The sequence below is a fragment of the Canis lupus genome, chromosome 9 (genome assembly GCF_003254725.2).
Source record: "Canis lupus dingo isolate Sandy chromosome 9, ASM325472v2, whole genome shotgun sequence".
Taxonomy (NCBI): Eukaryota; Metazoa; Chordata; class Mammalia; order Carnivora; family Canidae; genus Canis; species Canis lupus.
In genome coordinates, this window is record NC_064251.1 from 429372 (window position 1) to 456065 (window position 26694).

Here is a 26694-nt window from a genome sequence, read left to right on the forward strand (position 1 = left end):
GCCAGGGGGAGCCATGGGCCCAGGAAGCACTTGCACGATTCAGAGCAACCTTCCTTGTACCCGCCTCAGGAATATAGTTGTACCTTCAGGCAGTCCCCACCCACCCACTCCTGCTCACACGAGGGCCTCAGGCGTCACTGCCAGGTGTCCGTTCATGCGACAGCACCCGGCTACTTGATTTTTGCCAGACTAGCTACAGCCAGCCGAGGTCTGCGGGTCTCAGCCACCCGGGGAAACCCCACAGAAGCGGTCTTCACCTGCCAGGCTTGTCTGCCGGCTTTGTGCTTAGGACCCTTGTGCCTGACACAGGGGTGGAGAGCGCGCATCGTCCTGGGCAGAGGGGCCCCGGGGGACTTTCGGGGCCGGCACCAGGAGAGCTACCAGCCCCTGGCCCTGCACACAGCCATGTCCTCAGGGACGCGGGGGGCCTGCTTCCTCCGCACTGGGTGTTCCTTCATCCAAGTGCCCTGTCCTTCTTGGGAATAGCAGCCTGGTGGCTGGGGGGCGGCTCTGACACGCAGTGCAAGGGGGACGACCCTCCCCCTCCCCACCGGGTCAGCGGCGCCTGACACAAGCGGGAGTGAACCGGCGCCCAGAACGGAGCCACGCAGCACAATGGCACTTGCTGCCATTTGTCAACCAACTAACACCTTGTTCCGCATGTGTTTCTGGTTAAAGACGACTTGCTCCACCCACGCATGGAATCACGGACACGGAGCATGAGACTGAAAGCAGCTCCTCTAACCTGCTTGCTCCACAAGGCACATCACACCTGTGCTGAGCACCAGACCTTCTCAAGACTGTGCTTAGGGTCCATTTTAAACAAGAAAATCAACAAAAACACAAAAGAAGAAAAACATGGCACTACTAGGCTGTGAAAAGGCCACACACTTACGGTCAGAGGTGAGACCGGGGCAGGGGGTGGGGAGCACTGTGGTCATCTACCCCAGGAGGAGCCAGCATGCCACACCCAGGCCTCTACAAACACCATGCCGTGAGTACTGACTGGGGATGAGGCAGGTACGGAAGGCCCAGTGCATGAGGTCCTCTCTAGAAGTCCCACAGAGCACCAGCCTCAGGCAGGCTGGGCACAACAGGTACCCGCCTGGAGGTGCAGGTGCCCTGCCCACGGCTGTAGAGCAGCAGCAGGGAGACGGCACTGCTCCTCCACCCTCCTTACTTGAACCTTCCCATGCCCCTCAGAGGAGTTGGGGGCAGCTCCTCCCCGCAGCCCAGCCGTGGGGAACACAAGGCCAAAGGCCACGCTAGTCAAGCAGGTACTCTGCTGGGGCCCCCAGGGGAGGCAGGGGTGAGTAAGGACACTGGACTCGCTCAACAGAGCACAGCATGCAGACACTAGGACACGGGCCCCTCCTTACCACCTGGCAGGGCCAGGACACACAAGATCACGGCCAGACCCCCTGGGTGAGAACTGGAAGCCACTTTCTGTAAGAAGCAAGGACAAGTCAAGTGTGGATCCGGGACTCCTTCAGGGTCACCAGGAACGCGGTCAGCAGAGGGAGGACCCACTGCCCCCCGACAGCCTAGGGCAGCAGTCCCAGCAGGGACTGACTGAGGACCTTCGTGAGAGAGGCTGCAGGAATGGTCAGAGGCACATCTTCTAGGGAACAGGTCGAGGAGCCCCAGAAGCTGCTGGGAAGCGGATCCATCACACACTGGCCCAGGCCTGACTTCTGCATTCATTCTCTGAGGCCAGCATTACCCTGATACCAAAGCAGACAAAAATACTACAAGTAAATTACAATTATCTCTGACAAATACTGACACAAATATCCTCGAAACGACATGAGTAAACCAAATTCAATAGCATATTAGAGGGTTCTATGCCCCAAGTGGCGCTGATCCCAGGGATGCAAGGTGGCTGAACATAAAGCACCACACACACAGACAAAACAAAAACCCCACTTACACAACATACTGCGTTAATAAAGGAAAAACCTGGGGGATCTCTGGGTAGCTCAGCGGTTTAGTGCCTGCCTTTGACCCAGGGCATGGTCCTGGGGTCCCGGGATTGAGTCCCACATCGGGCTCCCTGCATGGAGCCTGCTTCTCCCTCTGCCTGTCTCTCTGCCTCTCTCTGTGTGTGTCTCCCATGAATAAATAAATAAATAATATCAAATAAATAAATAAATAAATAAATAACCCCTGCGCCCCGTGATCATCTTAATACAAAGTGCACGATGCCCCCCGGAGTGCCTGGTGGCTCAGTCGGTTAAGTGTCCGGCTCTGGTCGTGACCTCGGGGTCGTGGGACGGAGCCTTGTGGGCTCTCCGCTCAGTGGGGAGTCGACCTGAGATTTTCACCCCTGCACCCCACTCCCACCTTCCACTTGTGCTCTCTCTCTAAAAAAAAAAGAAAAACCCATGTGACAGCATTCAACCCCCTTTCATTATTAAGCTACTCAGCAAACCAGGAAGAAGGAAACAATTCAACATGCTAAAGTCTGTAGAGGACAACCCAACCCACAGCTCACATCAGCTTTGATGGTGAGGACGACGCCCCTCCAGATCGGGAGCAGAGCAAGGAGGCCCACCGCCATCACGATTCGATCAGCAGCTCTCGCCCCGGCCACTGGGCAGCAACAGGAAGGAAAACCGTCTCTATTGGAGACGACATCCTCCTTGAATGCAGAAAATCTTAGTAAACCCACAGAAGAAAACCCCCAAACCAAAAGCTATTACAATACATGAATTCAGCAAAGTTGCAGGATACAATATCAACAGGCAAAAACTGGCTGTGTTTCTATACAGAGACAATGAACAACTTCAAAAGGAAATTAAGAAAACAATTCCAAAGGAATAAAACAGGAGAAATTTAAGCAAGGCTTTTACACTGAAAGCTACAGAACACTGCTGAAAGAACTCAAAGACCTAAACACATGCAAAGACGTCTGTGCTTACAGAGAGAACTACTGCCTGGAACAATCTACAGGCTCTGTGCAGTCCCTATCAAAATCCCAAATGCTTTTTTTGCAGAAATGGAAAAGCTGATTCTGTACTTTGCATGGAATTGCTAGGTATCCAGAATAGCCAAAATAACCTTGGAAAAAAGAAAAAATAATAAAGTCGGAGGACAGATACTTCTCAATTTCAAACTTCCTATAAAACTGTAATAATAAAAAAATGTGGCTTTGGCACAAGGATAGACATGAAAATCAATGAAACAGAACAGAGAGAAACTCATATATCTGAGGTCAAGTGATTTTCAACAACCATTCAGTGGGGAAACCACAGTCTCTTCAAATGCTGCTGGGATAACTGGGCACCCACATGCCAAAGCATGGAGTCAGGCTCTTACACCATATACAAAAATGAACTCAAAATGGATCAAAGACCTAAACGTAAGCGCTGAGTAGAAGAAAACATAGGCCTAGGTCTCCATGACCTTAGATGTGGCAACGGATTCTTAGCTAGGACACCCCACAGCATAAGATACAAAAGGGAAAAGAGAAATAGGAGTTCACAACTGAAACTGTTGCATCAGAGACACTATTAGGAAAGTGAAGAGATAGACCCACAGAACGGGAGGAAAATATTTGGACCTACTATCCAGAAGATATAAAGAGCTCCTGCAACTCAACAACAAAAAAATGGGCAAAGGACTTCCATAGGCACCTGTGTGAAGACGACCTACAAATAGCTAAGCACATGAAAAGATGCTCAATACCATCAGTCATGAGGGAAATGCAAACCAAAACCACTGATCTCTGGAGTGCCTGGGTGGCTTAGTCGGTTGAGCATCTGACGCCTGATTTCAGCTCAGGTCATGATTGCAGGGTTGTGGGATGGAGCCCTGCCTTGGGTTCCACACTCAGTGGGGCAATTTGCTGAGATTCTCCCTCTGCCTCTGCCCCTCATGGCCCTTTTCCCTCACACCGATATCACCTCATACCCAATAACATGGCCATGGTGGGGGGAATCTCAGAAAATAACAAGTGATGGTCAGCATGTGGACAAATCAGAACCTCATACATCATTAGTGGGAATGCAAACTGCTGCCACTATGGAAGACAGTTTGACAGTTCCTCAATAAATTTTTTTTAAACATTTTTTTAAAATTTTTTTAAAAATTTTATTTATGATAGTCACAGTGAGAGAGAGAGAGAGATAGATACAGGCAGAGACTCAGGCAGAGGGAGAAGCAGGCTCCATGCACCGGGAGCCCGACATGGGATTCGATCCCGGGTCTCTAGGATCGCGCCCTGGGCCAAAGGCAGGCGCTAAACCGCTGCGCCACCCAGGGATCCCTTTTTTAAACATTTAAAAAATTTTTTTTATTTATTTATGATAGTCACAGAGAGAGAGGCAGAGACATAGGCAGAGGGAGAAGCAGGCTCCATGCACCGAGAGCCCGATGTGGGATTCGATCCCGGGTCTCCAGGATCGCGCCCTGGGCCAAAGGCAGGCGCTAAACCGCTGCGCTACCCAGGGATCCCTGTTCCTCAATAAATTAAACAGACTTGCCATATGACCAGGCAATTCTACTCCTAGGTATACATCCCACCCCCCAAAATGAAAACAAGGACTCAATGCATATACATGAATGTTCACAGCAGCACTATTCACAACAACCAAAAGGTGGAAACAACCCAAATGTCAAATGTCCATCAACTAATGAATGAATCAACCAAAATGAAAACATATTCAGCCATAAAGAAGAGCTGACCCAGGCTACATCGATGAACCTCAAAACGTGATACTCGCTGACAGAGATCAGATATAAAAGGCCTCATATCCTATTTTATTTACAGGAATTGTCCGGTGTAGGTTAACTCCACAGAGACAGCCGACCAGGGGCTCAGTAGGAGGGAAACAGGAAAGAACTGCTTACTGGGTATATGGTCTCCTTCTAGGAGGAGGAAAATCCTTCTACACTCATTAGAGGTAAAGGTTTCAAGACACTGTGAATACACCCAATGCCACTGACTTGTACACTTTAAAAGGGCCAATTGTATGGTATGTATATTTTACCATTATTTAAAAAAAAAAGATGACCTGAAAGCTAAGGAGATCCTAGGTATAAAAGACTTATTGCTTATTTTAGGGGCACCTGGGTGGCTCAGTGGTGGAGCCTTTGCTCAGGGCGTGATCCCAGATTCCTGGGATCAAGTCCCACATAGGGCTCCCCACAGGAAGCCTGCTTCTCCCGCTGCCTGTGTCTCTGCCTCTCTTCTCTGTATCTCTCATGAAGAGATAAATAAAATCTTTTTTAAAAAAATTATTGGTTATTTTATTTATTTATTTTTTAAAGATTTTATTTATTTATTCATAGACACAGAGAGAGAGGGGCAGAGACACAGACAGAGGGAGAAGCAGGCTCCACGCAGGGAGCCCGATGTGGGACTCGATCCCGGGTCTTCAGGATCACACTCCAGGCCGCAGGTGGCGCCAAACCGCTGTGCCACCAGGGCTGCCCTATTGGTTATTTTAAAAACAATAATGGCATGGTGCTTACATAGTACAAGGAAGTTCTTTTACAGATGCTGAAATATTAACACATGAAATGACACTACGTCTGGATCTGGGTGGGGAACAGATGGGGGAGAATGGAACAAGATCGGGTGTGAGTTAATTTCCGGAATGTTTGACATTTTCCATAATAACAAACTTATAAGAAAAATATCAAAGTTGCTGACTTTGACAGTTTGTTAATAACAGGGAGAAGCATGCTTTCCCTTCTCCAGAGTGATTTTCAAGGTAAAGGCAGCCACAGGCCATGCGGCATCAAGCGACACCTGACACTGGGTAAGGAGAGGCCAGCTCCAGGCCACCCTCCGAGCCTGCAGAGTCTTAAAGCTTGCCCGCCACCTCCTCCCTCCTCGGCTGGGCACTGCCGCTGGAAAGGAACATGAAACAAAGGGACACAGAAGACAGGTGCTGTGATGTGGCATCATCACTGACTGGATACAAACCCCTTTCCCAAGCCAGTGATTTCTAAAGTAAAAGGCTGCAGCCAAAATAAAGGAGAACCAACAAACATAATTTAAAATGGTTTTTGCTAAAAGATGACTAAAACTTCAAGGCGTTTCAGTATTTCTTCTATGTTTCATTCTTCCGAAAGGAAACAGGGTCTTGGGGCTGACACTGCAGTGGTTGTCAATGATATTGTGGGGCTTTCTTTAAAGCCCCAAGATTAAGAAATTCATCTTTAATAAAATTTTAACTTGTAAGAATTATATTTTTGGTTTTAACCAACACTGTAGTAGTAACTACTGATAAATCAACCCATTAGTCACAGACCATGAAATCTTCATATTTCTGCAGCCTCTTGTTGCAGAGTAAAAGTATGCTCAATAAAGCACATTCAAGCCTGAGATACTTGGCATCTGTACAAGACCTGTGAGGCAGGCGGGCCAGTCTGGGTGCTGATACGTTCTGAGAGTGTGTAGCAAATAAGGGCAGGATTCTATTAGCACATTTAAGAAAACAGTATAAAACTTTTATTTTAAAACATCAATAATTTCAATAGGAAAACATAATCTTTGCTTATTAAATTTATAAGGAAGAATTTTAAATTCCGACTTATACATGTGAAAGGGATCCATAGTTTTTCCAACCCCTTCCAGCAGACTGGTGGACATAGAGGCCCCTGAAGGCCACACCTGCTCAGTCAGGGACTTGGACAGGGATCCTCGAGGGACCCTAAGACACGGGATGCCTGGGAGTGCCTGGCCTGCACCATGGCCTCAGACTGAGCGGGACTCGGACCAGAAGAGGACTGACCATCCACCTCCCAAGGCCACCTGCTCCCAGCTGCACCCAGGACCAGCCACAAGGACAAACTGATTCAGAAAAGAGGCCCAAACAACTCTCCATACTTAGGAGACACACAGCCTGAGAGGAAAGCCTCTTAAGCAGGTAACTCTGCAGACACCTCCACTTGTCCAGAGACTGGCACACTGGAACGCTCAGGTGGTTAGTGTTCCCCAGACAAGGTTCCACCTTGTTGTTCCAGCGCATCTGCGGTGAGGCAGAGTGGGAATCTGAATCCCATGAGGTAAATGCAGGCCTCCTCCGCCCCTCCACAGCTCGGGAAGGGGTGGGAGGCCACCATGGGTAAGCCTTCCGTTGCCACCCTCTTTCAGAGGAACCGTCTGTGGGCAGAGCGAGCTGCTTCGGGCCAGCAGCCTGACTCTACTGCTTGGGGTCCTGCAGGCCTCCGCGTGCCTGGGCAAGGAGCCACTGCTCAAACAGCAGCAGCAGTAAGGACACAAAACTCCTGAGCGGACTTAACAGCCAGCAGGACGCCTAGCCTTCACCTCGCTCTGCAAGCCTGGGTGAAAGGAGGTTCCTGGTCTCTTATTTAAGAGCCAAGCTCCCTTGGTCGGCCAAGTCTTCTCTAGTTTAGAAATGCAAATATTTCCTGAGACAAGAAATGACAATTGTAACAGTTGGAACCGAAACATGGAACATGCCATTCATAAAAAGGAGAGCAAAGGATCTTCACTCTTGATATCGGTACCCTCTTACCCATGGAGGACGCTGCTTACCATTGTTCACCTGGCCGTGGACAGCGGCAGGGATTGGCACCACGTGAGTCCCGTTTTGCGTTACAGTTTTTATTGGTAGCTGGTGCTGACCCAGAGGTGCCTGTTGCACTATGGTGACCGTCTGCACAGGTGTGCTCTGTGGCGTCTGAATAATCCGGCTGGCAGCGCCCAGCGTGGCATGGCTGATTGCAGGAACCGGTTCCACTTTCACTGAAATTTTTAAAAAAGGTAAGGAAACAATACCAACAGATATAACTGGAAAGCTTACAGAAATCTCACCAGGTGGTCGGCAAACCTAAGACTTTACGTGATCAGCAGGAAAGGGTTCCAGGTGAACAAGGCTGCGGGGCGTCCGGCAGCCCAAAAACCCGCCTGCTCCCATGGCTTACCTTTCACTTCTTTGTGATCTCCATTCTCCTGCGGCTCTGCCTTTGGAGGGGCCAGCACCGCTGCCTGAGTGACCACGGCCTGGCCAGCGACCGTGTACGTGCTCGCGGGGGCCAGGCCGGCCACGCTGGTGACGGACACCGCGGGGATCTGGTGGACAACGTGCACCGTCTGCACGACAGGCTGCTGGGAGGTCGAGGTGGTCACAGGAGCGGCGACCGTGTAAGTGACGGGCTTGATCGTCGGCGGCAGCTGCCGCTGCACGGCAATTAAAACGGGCTGACTAGACAGAGGTGAGCCTGCAGGGGGTGAGGCAGCGGGGTGAGGTGCGGGTGCCCGCGGGAGCCGCCTGATTACAACCACCCGCTCAACACACAGTCTGGTGAGACAGGGCGCCCTTCCTCTGTGTAACAGTGACGTCATGCACGATGGGAGAAACGTGGTATTTTAATGGAGAAATTTAATGCATGTATCTAACTGCTAAAAACGCAATTCTCGTTGTGTTCTGGTCTGTGACAAGTTTTCCCACAGTTCTTTCCTCATGAAAAACAAAACGTCAATAGTATACGAGAAGAAGCTGCCTGCTGAGGCCCAAACAAGGGGGCCACGCTCCCCCAGGACCAAAGTCTTTATCTTACGGTGGGGGCGAGAACTGCAAAGTGCAGATGCAGAGGTACAAGCTCCGCTCTCCGTGGCTTGGGCATGGAATAAAGGAGAAGACACTCGGGTGACAGGGGCCAATGTGGTCAGGAATCCCACTGTATCAAAACTGCACTCTTTGCCAACCAAACAATAAGAGAATTAGCTTGGACACATTTCCATGCTATGGGGCGTGCGTGCGTAATTCCGCAGAGCGCACATTTTTATTCTGCATTGTGACTTCGTAATGAAATGCTCACATATTCATTAAGTAAGTGAACAGTTTCTGCTGTCAATCAATGTCTAGTTTGTCTAATTTGTGTTATTTCTTTGGGGAATTTTTTTCATTATTTTTGAATGATGAAACAATTGAGAAACAGACTGATTCTAAATTATTTCAGGCAACTACACAAACTATTTACAAAAAACAATGTGCACTGATTTTTTAAACAGTCACGGTGCTGGCAGCTTTCCAGAGCTTACGGCATGCAGGTACTACAGAGAAAGCACCGGGTACAAGGGAGCCGAGAGCTCTGGGGTGCTCGTCTGAGGAGCTTGTTGGCACCCTGCCCCGCTGCCCCCCCCCCCCCCCCCCCCCCGGCCCATCACACCTGCCCTGTTTCTGCACATCTCACCTGGTGCACTCTGGGCAAAGCGGGCCTCCTGGATGACGGCCAGCTTGGGCTGTTGGGCGCTGGGCTCGGGCTCCAGGGGGGCCGGTGAACCTTCCCTCGACAGGCTCTCGGGGGTCTGGGCTCCACTGGAGTGAGCAGACAGTACTCCAGCGTGATTGGGGGAGGCTGGGGCGCTTCTGAATCACCAAAAAGGAGAGAGTGGATTTTTACAGGTGAAGCACTCACAAAGCTGCCTTGTTTAATAAAGTGCATTCTGAAAAAAGGGGTGTCATCTGTCTTCTGTCAACCGACTACAGCTCTGTAAGTCCTATTGTCCGCCTGAATCCTGTGACCTGGGACGGACCCCCAGCAAGGCTCCCCCTGTCGGGACAGCCAGTGGGCCAGTGCTGGGCTACCACAGCTCCGTGCCCAGCACAGGCCGCACCGCCGCGGAGCCGCACGGGCTGCCCTCTCCGAGCAGCTCCTGCCGACGGGCAGCAGGGGCTGGCCGTGCGCAAGCAGACAGGGGCTTAACACTTACGTCATGGTCACTTTTTGTTTGTTTAAAAACACAGTATCTATAAGCTAAAATGTAATCTGAGAGTCAGGCAATTAACATTGTATCAATTTTGAGTCTAAGCAGCTAAAATGCGGCTTTGAAGAGCTGTTCTCATGCCCAAGAAAAGGAATGCTCGCTGCCCACCAAGCGCCGTGAGCAAGGAGTCCAATGAAGCCACAATGGCAGCAGGGGAACAGAGCGTAAATACAACTTCATCAACAATCTGCGCTGTTTCAGATCACTATTAAGAAAATGTCCATGGATAGCATCCAACACCTCTTTTCAAATCCCCACCCCAACATTTAATCATAATGCATTTGGCAGTTCCTTCACTTGCAAAAGGAAAATTGACCAATACATGGAAGGTAAATTCACTGACCAGTAAGTGAGGTCTTTTTGTTTGTCTTTTTTCCTTACCTAGACGAGAGCGGTCCCAGAGGGGTTCTAAAGCAAGGCACGCCCCTAGGCCGTCTTTTCCTAAAAGCCTGCTCTATTAATTTGCTTTCAGAGGCAGGATCTATCCTCCAGAATGAGCCTTTGCCTGGTTCTTCCTGGGAACGTGGTACTTTGATGAAATAACGATTCAGAGAGAGATTGTGGCGAATTGAATTCTATGAAACATAAAAAAATACGTAGAATTCATATATTTCTTTGCTGAGAAATCAAAATGTGCCCCAGTTTTAGTGCCCTGCAAAGCAGAAACGTAGCATTCAGCCCTTGCAGAGGGCAAACAACTTTAAAGGCAGCACTGTGCTGGAAGAAACCAGCCCCTCTCCCCTGAGTGAAGAAAGGGCTCGGGGTATGACCCCTCCACAGAGTAGCAGGGTGGACGCCAGGGGCAAGGAGGGGACCTGGGGAATGAGGAAGGGTGGGAAGTCAACACCGCAGGGAAAGAGGCAATTTCCAACAGGAAAAATGTTAACTTCCATCTTTTTTCCAGGTGGGAAACCAAGGATTATCACTGCTGTCATCTGACCTTTCCTGCGGGCCTCACCCTGCTTAAGAGATGAACAGAATCAAAACAAGCCAATCCCTTAAAATAGTTTTTGAGCACAGAATTAGCTTGTAGGAATCTGTCATAGCCAGCTAAAATGAATTAATGCAATATAAAGTATTCAGCAAACCAGCAAAGGACAGAAATGAGCTAAAGGTTGGGAAATATCGTGGACACCAGTAACAAGAGGACTTTCCAAAATGCTTCCATGTTGTTTAAATCTGACCCACAAAATAATCTTGTGAGGCACACACAGGAAACTTCTCTCTCAACCCCTACTCTCTTCTATTACAAAAAGCTTGGCTCACAGTTTGCAATTTCAGGAAAGCTCCCCACTGCAACCTGAGTAACTCTCAGGAGCACACCTGATCCTGAGCTGAGCCCTCCAAAAGTCAGGAGCAGCCAGACGAGAGTCATGCATCCACATCATTTCAAGTTTATATTAACATTGAAATTTAAAATCACTAAATTAAACAACTGAAGTTTCAAAATGGTGGTAACTCACAGTAAAACTCTGGGCTATTCAAAAATCACTTCTAAATTCTCCAATTAACTTGCTAACAGAACTGCTAACCACAGCCTGAAATACCGAATTGCCAAAGGTGGCTCAGGAATCAGAACGTATCTAATTCTAGTTTACAGCCCATCTCAGGGACTGTTCAAGCGTGTCAGCAGTCACAGGCTGTGATAAATACCCCCCAAGTCCGTGGAAGCCAGGCACCTCTCTGGCAACATGAAGTGATGGTTAGACTGCATCTGTGTTTTGTGAGACTGCTTATTAATAAACACATGCGAGAGAGAGAATATTTTAGTAACTGCATATACTATTATGTTTTATCATAGGGTTTAAGTAACAACCCACAATACCTTTCTACTACTTCCTTCAGAAAATCAAATTGTTACTGGTGTCTCCATCAGAGAAAGATAATCCTCCTCTGAATGCACACAGACATTTCTGTGTTTGGAGGACAGAGAAAGGAAATTCCAAGACTACGGGTTGGGGAAAGCAGACCCAAGCCACGACACTACAGGGCCCTCTCACTGTGAACAAGGCAATCCTTATGACTGCCCAGTGAGGGTCAAGAGGTCCTGTCCTGACTGTACTGTGGGAACTTGGCCACCTGGGCAGTTCACAAGTGCCCGCCGAGCCACACTGAAGAACATGGGAGGTGAGCAGACCCCATGTGAGGGCTGTTAACTGAGCGGGTTAATGTTCGTGCTGCCAGGAGGAAAAAGGGATGTGAGCACAGTGGGAGTCTGGAGGCAGGAGGTGCCACTTCAGGGGACTGGTACACAGGCATTTCTTCCCCCTGATACAGGAGAACAGGCCCAGGGCCTGCGGATCCATGACAAGTTCCCAGATGAAGGAGCTGGTATATTTATACTGTGTCTTGAAAAATGGGACAGAGCCTACTAGGCACCATCACAACAGGGTCTAATCTCCTCTCCACTCACAACGAGCTCTCGAACACAAAGGCTATGGTTTTCCAGTCAATAACACTAGAAAATATGAGGAAGTAGTAAGAGATATTGAATGTAGACACAGACAGAATAAAGCAACTATATTTCTAAGGTAATTTAAGGCCTTTGTTATTTGATCAAGTCAAGCTATATACGCTAAAATCACACTGACTTAGACTCTAATGTTTCAGAAATTATTATATGCAGAGAAACGGCAGCTTATTATTTTTTAAAAGTAAATATGAGGAAAAGGATCTGTAATCCTTAGCATAGTCTCTCCCCCGCCCCAAATCCTCCCCTAATCGAGGCTGTTTCCCAGAACCCACCCTCCCTGAGCACCTGCCCCTCCTCTCTCCTGTCCCCTGGGATGACACAGACCCAGGGGGAAAGCTGCAGAGCTGGTCACCATCCTCCACGAGCACCTCTAGCACTCCTGCCCAGACCCTGGTTTCTGTTCCGTCCATCCTAATCACACTGAGTGCTCTACTAAGGACTATTAAGGACTCCTAGAGAAGGGAATATGTTAAGTACCCTCCAGAAGGAGATATGAATGTGCAGGGTGAGGGGAGCCCAGAGCACTCCCGCCACTGTGAGGAACCAGCTCTGGTCCTTTCAAAGGCCCAGAATTCAAATCTTCTAGTCATCACAAATATCTCAACTCTGGGCTGGGTAAAATGAGAATTATAAATCATAAGAAAACATTATTGTGGGGCAGCCCGGGTGGCTCAGTGGTTTAGCGCTGCTTTCAGCCCAGGGCCTGATCCTGGAGACCCGGGATCGAGTCCCACGTTGGGCTCCCTGCATGGAGCCTGCTTCTCCCTCTGCCTGTGTCTCTGCCTCTCTCTCTCCCTCTCTGTCTCTTATGAATAAATAAATAAAATCTTAAAAAGAAAAAAAAAACATTATTGCATAAATATGCAACCAAAGAAATACGTCATCTTTCCAGAAACGGCCACATTTTGTTTTATCCTAGAGTTTCCTCTAGACAAATCAAAAAGCTTTGCCATGTGTAAACAATGCAAAATACCAAAAGAGAGCCTGAAAGGTAGCTGTGGACTTCCTTCCATTAGGTGTCAGAACAAGTGTGGTGGGAAGTGCTGACACATGGCTCTTAGGAACTGATGCAGAGCAAGGGGCCCAAGCCCACCAGGGCCCCCTCTCCCTGCACAGCCACCTCCTTCACCCCACAGAGGAGGGCAAGGGGCAGTCTGGAAACCCAAATTTTATTTTTTTTAAATATCTATTTATATGAGAGAGAGGCAGGGGGGTGGGGGAGACAAAGGGAAAGGGAAAGAGAATCTCAAGCAGACTCCCCGCTGAGCAGAGTCAGACACAGGAGTCGATCTCTTTTTTTTTTTTTTTTTTAATTTTTTTTTTTTTTTTTTTTATTTATGATAGTAACAGAGAGAGAGAGAGAGAGAGAGAGAGGCAGAGACACAGGCAGAGGGAGAAGCAGGCTCCATGCCGGGAGCCCGATGTGGGATTCGATCCCGGGTCTCCAGGATCGCACCCTGGGCCAAAGGCAGGCGCCAAACCGCTGCGCCACCCAGGGATCCCAGGAGTCGATCTCTTGACCCTGAGATCATGATCTGAGCCGAAATCCAGAGTCGGATGCTTGGCCAACTGTGCCACCCAGGCACCCCTGGTAACCCACATTTTAAAAATGGGCTGTTTCGGGACATCTGGGTGGCTCAGTGGTTTAGCGCCTGCCTTTAGCCCAGAGCGTGTTCCTGGAGTCCTGGGATCCAGTCCCACATCAGGCTCCCTGCATGAAGCCTGCTTCTCCCTCTCCCTCTGCCTATGTCTCTGCCTCTCTCTGTGTGTCTCTCATGAATAAATAAAAATGGGCTGTTTTAGATGACAATCTTCCCCCTACTCTCTATGCAAAGAAAATCTAGAAAAGAAAATGGATCTGGTTCTTTTGTGAAACAAAAAATGAAAAAGCTTTTTTGTTTTAAGCCAAAAGTGAGGAATTGGGAATAAAGACTCACATATACAGGGACTTTAAGCATGGTTACTTTGGGAAGGGCACCTCAGAGAATTCTCATGACAGAAAAGGGACACATGTGGGTGAGTACGGGGGGGTAGCTAAGGACCTCTTAGGACAGAAAGAAATTGAGTGCATGTCCATAGATTAAAGGGAGGAGTGCAGCAGGAAATCCCTTTCCTGCTAAAATGCTGGAGCCAGGAGGTGTGAAATGTCCCAGGAGCGGCCTGACACAGGCAAGAGGCGCAGTCACCCTTATGGACCTTGATCTAGACAGAAAAGAAGATGTTTCAATAAAAACATTAACGACAATTGAATAGAAAGGGGTACTTGCTTTGCAGCAGTTATGTGTGCACGCTCTGCTTTCAGTGCGCTCTGAAGTCAGAAGCAACCAGTGCAAGTGGGGATCACACCTGACCTGAAGCACTCCCCACCAGACTGAAGCCAGGAGGAGGCCACCCTGGAGAGCTGGCCTTTGTCCTTCAGCCAGAAAACCACATGATGCTTGGAAGCAGTTCTTGAATAAATAGATATTAGGAAATGGGGAGAGAGATCATTCAAAGCCTGGCCAGCCTTTTCAGAAATACTCACTCCTATTACGCCCAGCTAACTGGTGTTTCCAATCCTCAGAATTCTGCACTCAATGAGCTGTACATCACTCTACCACAGTCCTGACAGGGCACCCTGGGACCTCACCTGCCCACACACAGGGAGCTGTGTGCCAGGTGCAATCACCAGACACGGACACAGGTTATCATCTGGTTCTGCTTCCTCTGTTTTACATTTTCTCTGAAGTACAACTTCACTGTTCTAGATTAAAGTACAGTTAGTATTGCTGGGATTTCTTGTCCAGTGTTTTGAGAGACCTGCCAGGAAGTTGGATATGAAAGTGTTCTCCCAAACCCAGCATTTTCCTCACCACCAACTAAGAAATGGCACCTAGCTGTGCATAGGATGGCAGGCAGGGTACAGATGACCCAAGCCAGGAGGGTAGGCTGGGTCTTATTCTATATCTTCCATAATCAAAGACCCGTACATGACTGAAGATCCCTTACAAAGGAAATGTTCAGGATTTGGCTGGTGGGCTATTTTTATTAAAACATGTTTACGTTTACAGGTAGAAGAAGAAAGTTCTTGCCCCTCATTAAACAGAAAATGGATTCCCCCAACCCCTACCCCCATCACTAGGTTATGGCTATGGTTTGGCATCCATTTCTCAAAGAGTCATTTACTCACTAAGCCTGAAAGGAAGACTGTTTCCATTCTCCGTTAATTAATAAATTCAGGAACTGCAAACCTATGTTTCCTCCTTTATTATGCTTTTAATATTCTGTATTTCAGACTTGCTTTTCCTCTATTGTCTGAATTACAGAGGTCCTACTGTACGTCCAGTAAGTGGACACACACAACACAGACACACAGAAGAAAAAAAAATGCTTGAAAAAAAAAAAGAGTGTCAAAGCTTAAAAACCAAACTAAATTAAAAAACTGAACAGGGAAATATGCACTGATTTCAAAGAGTCCTCTGAGGAGGCCCAGGTTCCACAGACACTCTAGGAATGATCGGACTGCACAGGTGCACAAGCAGGCAGGCTCCCCAATTTACCATGCAGGGCAGCACCACATTTATCTGTGTCCCTGTACTGAGCAATGGGAGAGGTCTTTTGAAGAAAGGTTCCTTGGTAAAACAGTCTGAAAACCATCTCTGTGCAGACTTGGAGAAGCTAGGTACGTCAGCAGACGCAATAAGGAAGACAGGAGAAAGCCTAAGTGAGGGATAGGCTGGGTTTCTAACCCTCCTTTACCTCAGACACAGGGAGTTAACTGCAACGGTGGAAGAGGAACCTTGCAAACAAATCCGTGCCTTTCCTATCCGTGGGGCAGTGACCATAAAAACCACAGGCTGAGGTTTGCTTCTAGAGCCGCTATTCCTTCTGCTCTGTGCAGAGGAGGTGAGTGCACGGGGTTAGCGGCATCCAACATGCCTCCTCCCTGAGCAAAGGAGGGTCTCCCTTACCCTGCTCTGCTTTGCCCTGTGCCCAAGGTAAGGAAAGCAGCCTAAGTCCTCTCAGTTATCAATCAGCATCTACTGCCACGTCACAGAAATATCTCAAAAAAAAAAAAAAAAAAAAAAAAAAAAAAAAAACCTGAAACAGATTTACCTGCCAGCCCTTGTCCGCTGTCCTGTAGTACGGATAGTTTTTAGTGATGTGAGTATAAATTCCATTTAAAGTGAGCTGCTTATCAGGAGCCATCGTAATTGCCTGTACGATTAACTGTGCATAGGAATAAGGAGGCTTTGAGTCATCCTGTAGTTAAGTTAAAAAAAAGAGAGAGAGAGATTACTGAAGATATCAAAATTTTTACTAAATTTACTAAAATTCAGGATTGTTGTTTTTAAGTGTTCCTGTGAAAATGCTTAGTTTTCCTTAGTACGAAAATAATGTAATCTGAAAAACATTTGGAAAATTTTCATGAAACAAATGGAAAAGTGTATAAGCAGTGTAACAGAATATTAAAACCACATAAGGAGAAACCCCACATGGCAAAAACAGAAAACATAAGGGAAAAAAGCTACTTTTCCTGACCTCATTAGAGTCCAGGGCAACACATGTAACATCACCGCCAGAGGCCCATCACATGGATCTAACAATAAAGTGAAGAGTCAGCGTGGCAAAGGGTGGAGCGAGCTGGCACTCCCTCCCAGGGCTCAGTGGGTCCTCACGCACTTAAAGCCAAAGGGACAACGGCTCAGAACCACCGCGTACCCATCAACTGCGAGGCTCCTCCTTATAGGAAACCCCACACAGAGGCAAGCACCGCATGCCACCTGCCGAGCGCCTACACTGGGGTCTCAGGCACTTGGGCGGGCGCTGTTCTAGTGTGCAGGGCTACTGTGAACACTGCAGAGCGCACACACCCCTGGTGCCAGGTTGCTCAAGGCCACAAGTGGCTCCTTGTCACTGTAACAACTCAGCCCCCACATACATAAACCCAATGGGGAGAGGGTACACCCCTGGTTGTGAACTGGGAACTGTACGTATCAAGTTAAATGGACCACGAAGCATAATGGTAGACTCCAAGCAGTAAGCTGCAAAAGAATATACTCAAGATGATACATGTTACTTGAGGTTTAAAAATGAGCAATTTAGACATTTTTTAGGGATAAATACAAATGGAAAGAACAAACAGAGGACTGTCAGAAAAGGTAGAAAGACCTGCCAAGGAGAGGAGCATGGGCTTCAACCACCCGGGCTATGCTCCATCCTGCCAGCCAGTGGTGGGGACATGTTCCATGCAGACTGAACCACCCACCACCCCAGCACCCCAGCTTCAATAGCCAGTACTTGGGCTGGAGGACCTCAGCCGGGATCCCCACCACTTATCCTGTACTGTACCAAAGGGCCAGGCAGACGGCAGAGCTGGAGACCACCCAGGTACCAGGGAGAGAGCGTGAAGCCATCTCCACTGTGCTTATGCCATTCGGTGTGTTTCTCTGTCAACCTTTATTCTATACGCTTCTAAAAACTTTTTTTTTAATTGAAAAATGTAATATGGATAGGAAAGCGTATAATACATCCTTATCAGCTGAAAACAAATGTTTATAAAATTAACGTCAGAACAACACTAGGTCAAGAGAAGAACACAGCCCACATCCCAGAAGCTTCCACATGCCCACCAAGCCCACAGTGTCTACCTCCCAGAGAGGCCCCCATTACTTCTGACATTTTACAGTAATCACAATCCCGCTGTGATTAAAAGTTTTATCATCTCAGAATGCATCCTGAAAAAAAACACAATTTAGTTCTGCCTGATTTTAAACAGGCAAATGGATAAAACAGAATCCTACAGAAGGTGCCTCTGGGCCTGCCTCCCCTGCCCAGCACGCCCCATGCACGAGGCTCCCGGCTGCTGCAAACAGGTGGTGCATGGCTATGGTGCATCTATCCCATGGCTGTGCCTGTTCTATTGCACAAATAATAACACTACACAGTGCTTTATCTTTTTCACTCAGCATTATACCAAGGACACTTCCACAGCAGTAGCTATGCTGCATGATAGTCCCCTGCTGGATAATTCTTCTCCAATGGGGCATTTAGGCTGCTTTCAATTTTCTATTAACTTTTGTTTGAGATTTCTGCCATTTCCTTTAGATGCAGTCCTAGAAGTGGTGTTACTGGTTCAAAGAATAAAAACATGCATGGTCACAGCAAGGACCATCCCAAAAATGTGTGTTCTGTGCACCTGTGCATTCAGACACAAGCGTCTGCAACAGCAGGACTAAACCCAGGAACAGTTTCCCGGGACAGAGTACACATCACCTTGTGAGGACCAAGGGGTTCTCTTTTCCTCCACCGGCTCAGCTCTTAGCACCTGGACCCACTGCTGCCCACCAGGGAGCACCCAGTGCTGAATGACCAAGCTGTGCAACCCCCTCCGACATACACTTCACAAAAGGCCCAGGTGGGGATATTACTAGACCTACAAGCAAAGAAGTGAGGACAGCTGGCTACGTGACGGCCTCTGGGTTCTGTTTCAAGGCTATAAAACATTTACCTTTGGGCTGTCTCCACCAGAAGCTTCCTTTTCATTTTCTGGCTGCGAGTTGTCGGCCATTAAATTGAGGTCAGCTGGTATCACACGGCCCATTTTGTACCCCGAAGACCCTGCTCCCCGGGGACTGGATGGGCAGGAGTTTGCAGCACTGTGGATGGGAAAAGGTCGCTGCTATCAGACTATTAGAGAACATACGTCACACTGTGCTTCAATGACCCGTTCTGATTTCAAGTACAAAGTAGGAGAGCATCAGCATTTCCTATGGAAAATGGACTCCTTAATTCTCTTAGAAATTTAAGATCACTCCAGAAAACGTGGAAATGAGGTATCTGCTTCCACATGTGTTATCTTACATAATCATAAAACAAACTCTCAAAGAGGGTGGTGGTCCACTTGTTTCACCAGCGAGGAAACTGAGGCTCTAGATGGTTCTAGAACTTACCAAGGACACAGAGCCATATGTGATGGCCCCAGGGCTCCAGCCCGGCAGAGGGACACAGAGCACATGCTCCGCTGACTCCCTTCCCACCAAGGACATGGCCTCCAGCTATACTAGAAAGGTCAGGGACAGTCTAGAGAGAGATGAAGGCGGCTGGCCACGTGCAGGGAGCACAGAAAGGGGATGAGGCCGTGGACATGGACCCAGGTGGCATCAGGCCCTGGAGCATATGCATCAGGTCAGTTAGGACACAACATACCCTAAATGCGGAAACAGGAACCTATTTTTTAAAATTAATTAATTAATTAATTTTTAAAGTAAATTCTACCTTCAACATGAGGCTCAAACAAGTCCAAGATCAAGAGTTGCACATTCTACTGACTGAGCCAGCCAGGCACCCAAGGAACTGATTTTTAAAGACATGCTTTTTTTCACAAAGGCAAGGCTAGGGTGCTGCTTCTTGATCTCTGTGATGACCGAAGGCCATCCACACTCACCTGTGGTGGTTCACCAAGCCGTACATTTGAGCTCCTGCTCCCTTTTCTATAAAGGACCATATTTTAAAACGAGAATGAGCTATGGAAATGGGAGGGAATTATGGTAAGATCGTCTAAGAAATCCATCCAGCTACACAACAGTATGTGTGGTTACATCCGAGTTGTGTTTGGGGAGGAAAATATTGCAATATATATTACAAATATATAGAAAATTTCTGGAAAAAATACTAAAAAATAGGAGTTACCTCTGAAAACCTGAGCTGAAAGTGGAGCAGAAGGAGAGGGAAGGGGAGGAGGCCCAGCACCGTGTGCAGCACTACTGGCCTCTCTACAATGAACATACACCAACAGTACATGCATTCACTCACTGGACAGGTGTTTACCATAGGCCAGGAACAGTCTAAAGTACTACTGGGGAGAGAAGCAACAGGGCGGCACGGATCTAGCATCTTAAACACTAGCTACCAGTAAGAAGTGCTGCCATGGGAAGGTGAGCGGCCCCACAAGGCTGGCCGCTGGGTTTGGAAAAGGCAAATCTGCTCCAGCCGTAAGTCATCTGTAGTCAGGCTCCCATGCTGCTGAACCACCCAGTGCAGGCGCTACACTGATCAACACTGGCTACAGTGTGAGGCTCCAGGGTGTGGGGAGAGACGAGCAAACAAAACAAGAGGAAGACAGAGCAGAAGATGAGGAGGGGCTGGGTCAGGAGCTCTTCCCCATGCCCCCACCTTGCCCTGGCCCTGAGTGCCCATGCCATTGTCTAGGAAACTGGTGTGCCTGTCTCCACTGCTGCTGCCCCTCTGTAGGCTGCTCTCCCACTGGGGTACACAGGACATCCTCCTCTTCATCTGTCACTCTGTGTATTTTCACACAGTACTGTACAAAACTCTGGCCATGAGGTTGCTAACTGTTGTCCCTCCGCTGACACAATGGCTATTTGGTCCATGTAGTCACATGAGACAAACTCAACCAAGTGGGAAAGACAGAGGCAACTTCTACAACACAGCAGCCACAGGATGGAAGCAGAGGAGGGAGGGGCCTGATGCCAATAGCAGGTGCTATGCAAGACGCCAGACCCAGTCCACTCGCCACTCCCTCCACTTAAAAAATAAAACCCGGGATCCCTGGGTGGCACAGTGGTTTGGCGCCTGCCTTTGACCCAGGGCGCGATCCTGGAGACCCGGGATCGAATCCCACGTCAGGCTCCCGGTGCATGGAGCCTGCTTCTCCCTCTGCCTGTGTCTCTGCCTCTCCCTCTCTCTGTGTGACTATCATAAATAAATAAAAAAATTAAAGAAAAAATAAATAAATAAAACCCAACACAGATACCCTTCCAGAAGCCTACCGCTGATGCTCATTTTTAAGAAATAGAAGTGTCTGCCTGAAAGATGGAAGCCAGAGCCACCAGTTCCCCATGTCCTCTCCCTGGCTCTGCCACATGCAGTGTCAGCCTGGACAGACGAGACAAACCCTGCCCTACCGCCCAGCTGTGCCCTGGACAAATCTGGACAGCAGAAGTCTGATTCAAGAGCACAGCACAGGCATTCATTTTGCACCTACATCTACATTACTCACAGCTAAGCAGAAGACACCCAGATACACACTATTCCCTTCTTCCGAGAGCCAACAGAACCTAGGAAGACTGACCCCTTTGAGTTCTGCCCCACATCACAGCACTTCGACCACACATGGCCACCTAACCTGCTCTGATGACACATGTCTGCAGGATCCCATGGCTGTTCTTGACCTGACCCTCAGCTACTGTCCTCTGAGACCTCAGCACAACCTAAGCACTGTGCTCTGGATTCTGGGTTCTGTACCAAGAGTGTGCCCTGAAGCCGCAGACCTCTGCTTCCTGAAGCACCCAGTCTCTCTTAGGACATCAAGACAAACACAAGTGGGTTGCTTCATCACTGTGGTCAAACTCATCAATCCAAGTACAGAATTTACATGAAACTGCAGCAAACTAAAAACGCAAATGAAAACGTTGTCTCAGAGTTTACAGCAACATAGCAAATTACCTGCCCCTTCACCTTACACTCAAATACGGAGAGTCCATAAGTGAAGACCAGGATCATTTGGGAACTGTGTTTCATACTCAGGAAATGGGGAGCAAAGGGTGTTCAAAAACTGAATGGCATGTGAAGCCCCTCACACCTCCCTCTCTGCACATGTCCATTCCAGGAAGGGAGCTGGCGCTGCTGTGTGCTCCTGGCCATCATTGTGATTTATGACGGCTTCTTCGAGTCCCAAGGCAGAAGGTGAGGAATGAAACTGAGATGTGGTTATATCCATCTCAGTAGGCATGACCCCACAGCCCGACTCTATGGTGACCCCTGCCCACCACATAAGCTGCTGTACCTGATGGTTCCCGTAGGGGAGGGAAGGGGACTGATGAGGTGGGCCATGGTTTCTGGAATGTTGATGGTCAGGGGCGAGATGTGGGCCTGCACAGGCTTCACCGGGGATTCGGGAGCCTCCTGCTTCTCCCTCTTCTCACTGGACAGGGCAGTGAACGTGATCTTGATGTTTGTGCTCGGGAACCTGAATGTGCACCTGAAAAAGAAAAGCCAACTGTCAGCACGTGCCCACCAGACTGGAGGATGGGGTGTCCCACCTACAACAGGACATAGAGCCCAAGTGTCCCCAAATGCCACTGGAGCTTCATCTTGTGTGAAGAAGCCCACTTCAAGCTCACTCCACGTGTTATGATTCACTTAATGAATGAAACCACAAAGAGGCATTTCATGACTTTAAAATACTAGTAAATAGGGACACCTGGGTGGCTCAGCGGTTGAGCGTCTGCCTTCGGCTCAGGGTGTGATCCCGGGGTCTTAGGATCGAGTCCCACATCGGGCTTCCTGCATGGAGCCTGCTTCTCCCTCTGCCTGGGTCTCTGCCTCTCTCTGTGTCTCTCATGAATAAATAAATCAAAATCTTTAAAAAATAAATAAAAATAAAACACTAGTAAATAAATACATTCTTCAGACCAGCCAAATATAAGTAGGCAAAAGAGACTAAATATGATTTAATCTGCATTATTCCTTTTAAAATAAATATACAAGTCTATCTGGGTCATTAAGCAATGTAATTTTGTGGCTATTTCTTAATTAAGAACAAAAAATCACTGCTTTTGAAGAACCCTATCACCTTTTACATTGAGCACATAAGAGCCAGAGATATTAAATTTCAGGGGAAGGGTTTACAATTCAATACTCTGGTTCACCTTTAATATAACTTCTTTGACATAACTGAAGTATATTTATTTAAAAAAAAAAAGGTAATGCAAGTCAAACATCTTTAAAGAGTAAGATTTAAAAATAGCTCCACAGGGCAGCCCCGGTGGCTCAGTGGTTTAGCGCCGCCTTCAGTCCAGGGTGTGATCCTGGAGATCCTGGATCAAGTCCCGCATCAGGCTCCCTGCATGGAGCCTGCTCCTCCCTATGCCTGTGTCTCTGCCTCTCTCTCTCTCTCTCATGAATAAATAAATAAAATCTTTTTAAAAAATAAATAAATAAAAATAAAAATAGCTCCACAGACTCCTGGTCTCTGATCTCACACCCAGTTAAATATTAGTGCCTGAACTGTCCGCATATAAATGGCCAAACCACCAGCTGATGGTACTCAGCTGACCTCTGTAGGTCCAACCCAGGGCACCCGTCTTGGTGGTCAGCTCTGTCCACTACTGCCCTACCTGGACACCTGCCAAGGAAAGATTCAGCATGTGGATGGAGGGCACATGTCCCTCCCACTTTGGTGACATTTTCAAGGTAATTCTTGCCAACACTCTAGTTGAGAGCTAGAAAGTAAGCCAACTGGCAGGGTTTTGACACTTGCTGCCTGGTTCCCCCCCCCTACACTCCATCCCTTGAATGCATGGACATCAAGTTCCCTGCCCCTTTACTTCCCTTATCAGGCACACTAGTCAGTCCTGCAGCCTCAGTGGAGAGAGCAGAACCTGGACTACCTGCTTCCTGGCATCCAGCACCCATACGCTTCCCTGTTTCAACTTCCTGGGGCTCCCTTTTTTCAATCCATACTGGACTCTCCTTTACATTTCCATGTCCAACGCCCCAGACCAAGATTCTAGCCTCTGTGTGTCTCTGTCCACATTTACTGCCTGGACAAGCTCATCCAGGCCTGTGACCTTCACCTCTATACATTCCTAAATGACTCCAAACTCCACATTTCCTACGCTGTGGGCCTAATCTCTCCCCCATCTTCCTGATACCTCCCTCTGTACCTGCACTGACCATCTCTAATAAGGCCTCACGTCAGCTCCTCTCCAGAGCTCCCCCTGGCAGTGAACAGCATCACCCAGGTGCTCAGGCCAGAAACACAGGATTCACGTGGTCCACAAGCCATCAGCTCTCACCTCACAACATACTCATCATCAGAACTAAAAACATCTGCTCTACCAGAAGCCATGTTAAGACACTAAAAAGACAGGCCACTTTTTTGTCTAGTCCAATTTTTACAAATCATATATCAACAAAGGACTCATGTTGACTATAAAGATCTATCTAAAGGGAACAGTAAGAAAATAATCCACTTAGAAAATAGGCAAAAAACTAAAAAAACAAAAACAGAAAACACTTCACCAAAGACAGAGGTGGCAACTAAGCATGAAGAGATTAACAGTTAACCTCATTAGCCACTAGGGCAAGGGAAATTAAGACTGCCATGAAATGCCACTTGATGCCTATTAGGACAGGTAAGACTTACCAGGGTGACAACACCAAGTGACAGGGAGGATGAGGAGGGAGAGGTCTCCCTACACTGCTGGTGGGAAGGTAACACAGCGCAGCCTCCTGGGAAATCAGCCTGGCAGTTTCTCCCAAAGTCTCACACATGTATCAGAGGGCGAGGACCAACTGCATTCCTGGGCATGTATCCAGGAGAAACAAACACTTACGCTCACACAGGAACCTGCATAGGAATGCTCACAGCAGCTTTATTTGGAACACTCAAAGATGGGAAACTACTCCAATGCCCTTCGATGGGAGAATGGTTCAGCACACAGCGGCTCATCCACATCGCGGAACACCACTCGGCAACTAAACGGAATGAGCTCCTGGTACAGCACCCACTGTGCAGGGCACTGTGCCAAATAAAAAAACCCAGGCCCCAGAAGTTTTATCCTCCATAAGTCCATTTAAAGTAACATTTTCAAAATGACAAAATCACAGGCTTGGGGAAGAGACAGGGGCTGGCTGGGTGCTAGGGGAGGGAGGAGCATGCAGCCCCAAAGAGGCAACACCAAGGAGTCCTGTGTGTGCTGGATGTGTCATCTGCATCTCAATCACACTACCACCAAGACACACAAGACACACCTATACAGGTGACAACATGTCACAGAATCACAATGACACACCAGAACATCAATGCATGCAAAAACTAGTGGGAAAACCCATATATCTACAGCCCCAACCACTAGCTGCCATACACCACCTACCCCCCCTTGTCCCCCAGGCTGCTCCTGTGCAGTGATTCTCAGCTCCCAGGGACACTGAGCAGTGTCTGGAGGCCAGACAGGGATGCTGCCAACACCCCACAGTACATGGACGGCCCCACCACAGAGAAGAGATGCCCTGGGCAAGTCCCTCCCCTGCTGTTGGCCTCTCTTGCCCAGCCCTTCTCTGGGTCTGTCTGCACCCAGCAGCTACAGCTGAATTTCTGAAAATCTGTATGCAGTGTTCAGACACAAAAAGGCCAAAGGGAAGGTCAGCCTCCTCCCTACTGCCCTTGGGTAGTGGCCCTTCCCTCCCCATCCGTCTTCCCCTTCCAACTCCCCAGAGGCTCCTACCCCACGTCCCCTGCCTCTCATCCCTTCTTGCCCTCACCTGCTACAAGGAGGTTCCCTCCCACATCTCACCCACCTAAGAGCCTTCCCTACCGGCCCTGCCTTCACCATGGCCACATGACTCTACGTTACACCCAGGATCGCTTATAGTCACCCTCAGCAGGCCGCAAGCTCCCTAAGAGCAAAGCCCTTCCCTGCTGGGGTCACTGCTACCACCCGGAGCTTACAAGAATCCCTGGTATACATGATACAGACCCTCAGTCCACACTGTGGAACTAAAAAGGGCCCAGTCTCATGTAATAAAAAGCTACTTAAAACAAGCATATCACATGAATAAAACAGAGAAAACCACAGGTAAACACCCTTACTGCTAGTATGAATAAAACAGAGAAAACCACAGGTAAACACCCTTACTGCTAGTATGAGATCTGAATCAACTCTCAGCTTAGAGAACGTGACTAAGACCCCAATGGCCACTCAGTTCTTAGCGTAACATACATGACAACTATACAGGGCAAGTTTTCCTCCCTTTCCTTCCACATACAGCAGCTGAGCCCCTGTCCTCAGACAAATCATTCTCCTGACATCACCAGGAAGGCTGGGCTGTCAGAACAGGCTCCACTATCCAGCCCGCAGGCCTCTGATCTCGTAGAGCAGTCACGTCACTGAGGCTCAGCCTTCTTCCTCGTGAAACAGATCGCAGCATCTCCCTCTTAAAGTGTCTTGGTGATTAACTCAGGTAATATTTACAAATGCTCAGGTGTTTAGTAAGATGAAAACCGTATTACCTCCAGCTCCACTTCCAGACTTCCAGTAAGTCCAGACTTACTTTTCCTACAGACAGAATCTGCTATCTGTCCCATCGTCACCCTGAAAACTTAAAGGAAACCCAGTGTCCAGCAGGACAACAGCACACACACCTGCCTGTCCTCCATGCGGCGCAAAGCCAGCCAGCGCTGGGCACAATGCCGACAAGGGAACTCCAGTGAAGCCACCTCTTCCCTCCTTCACAGAGGATACACAGCTCTCCCAGCGTTTATTTCTGCCTTTCAGAGTAAGTGCACTCCCTCCACATTGGTCCTCGGCTTATACTTTTCCAGAGTGTCACTCACCTCTGTGCACGTAGGAAGGGCTGAGTACTGCCTTAGGGACAGGGTCCTGCCCCATCAAGGACTTCCTTTGTGTCTGAGTCCCAAGGTTTCCAATTAAAGGTGATGATGGAGACTGTTCCTGGGGTCTCCGTGGTG

At 48.4% G+C, this 26694-nt stretch overlaps 1 protein-coding gene across 2 annotated transcripts in view; it reads right to left on the minus strand.

Annotated features, from left to right (window-relative positions):
* FOXK2 (forkhead box K2) overlaps nt 1–26694 on the minus strand; it is a 73274-nt gene that overhangs the window by 4031 nt on the left and 42549 nt on the right. For both annotated transcript variants that reach the window (XR_003144634.3, XM_025468425.3), the window contains exons 2-8: nt 22006–22200; nt 18709–18856; nt 16314–16460; nt 10127–10320; nt 9172–9347; nt 7900–8196; nt 7511–7720 (exon numbers count right to left, since the gene is read on the minus strand). Coding sequence is in view for 1 of the 2 variants with exons in the window: in XM_025468425.3 (XP_025324210.1) it covers nt 7511–7720; nt 7900–8196; nt 9172–9347; nt 10127–10320; nt 16314–16460; nt 18709–18856; nt 22006–22200 (1367 nt within the window). In the remaining variant the exon portion in view is untranslated. The remainder of the gene's footprint in view (nt 1–7510; nt 7721–7899; nt 8197–9171; nt 9348–10126; nt 10321–16313; nt 16461–18708; nt 18857–22005; nt 22201–26694) is intronic.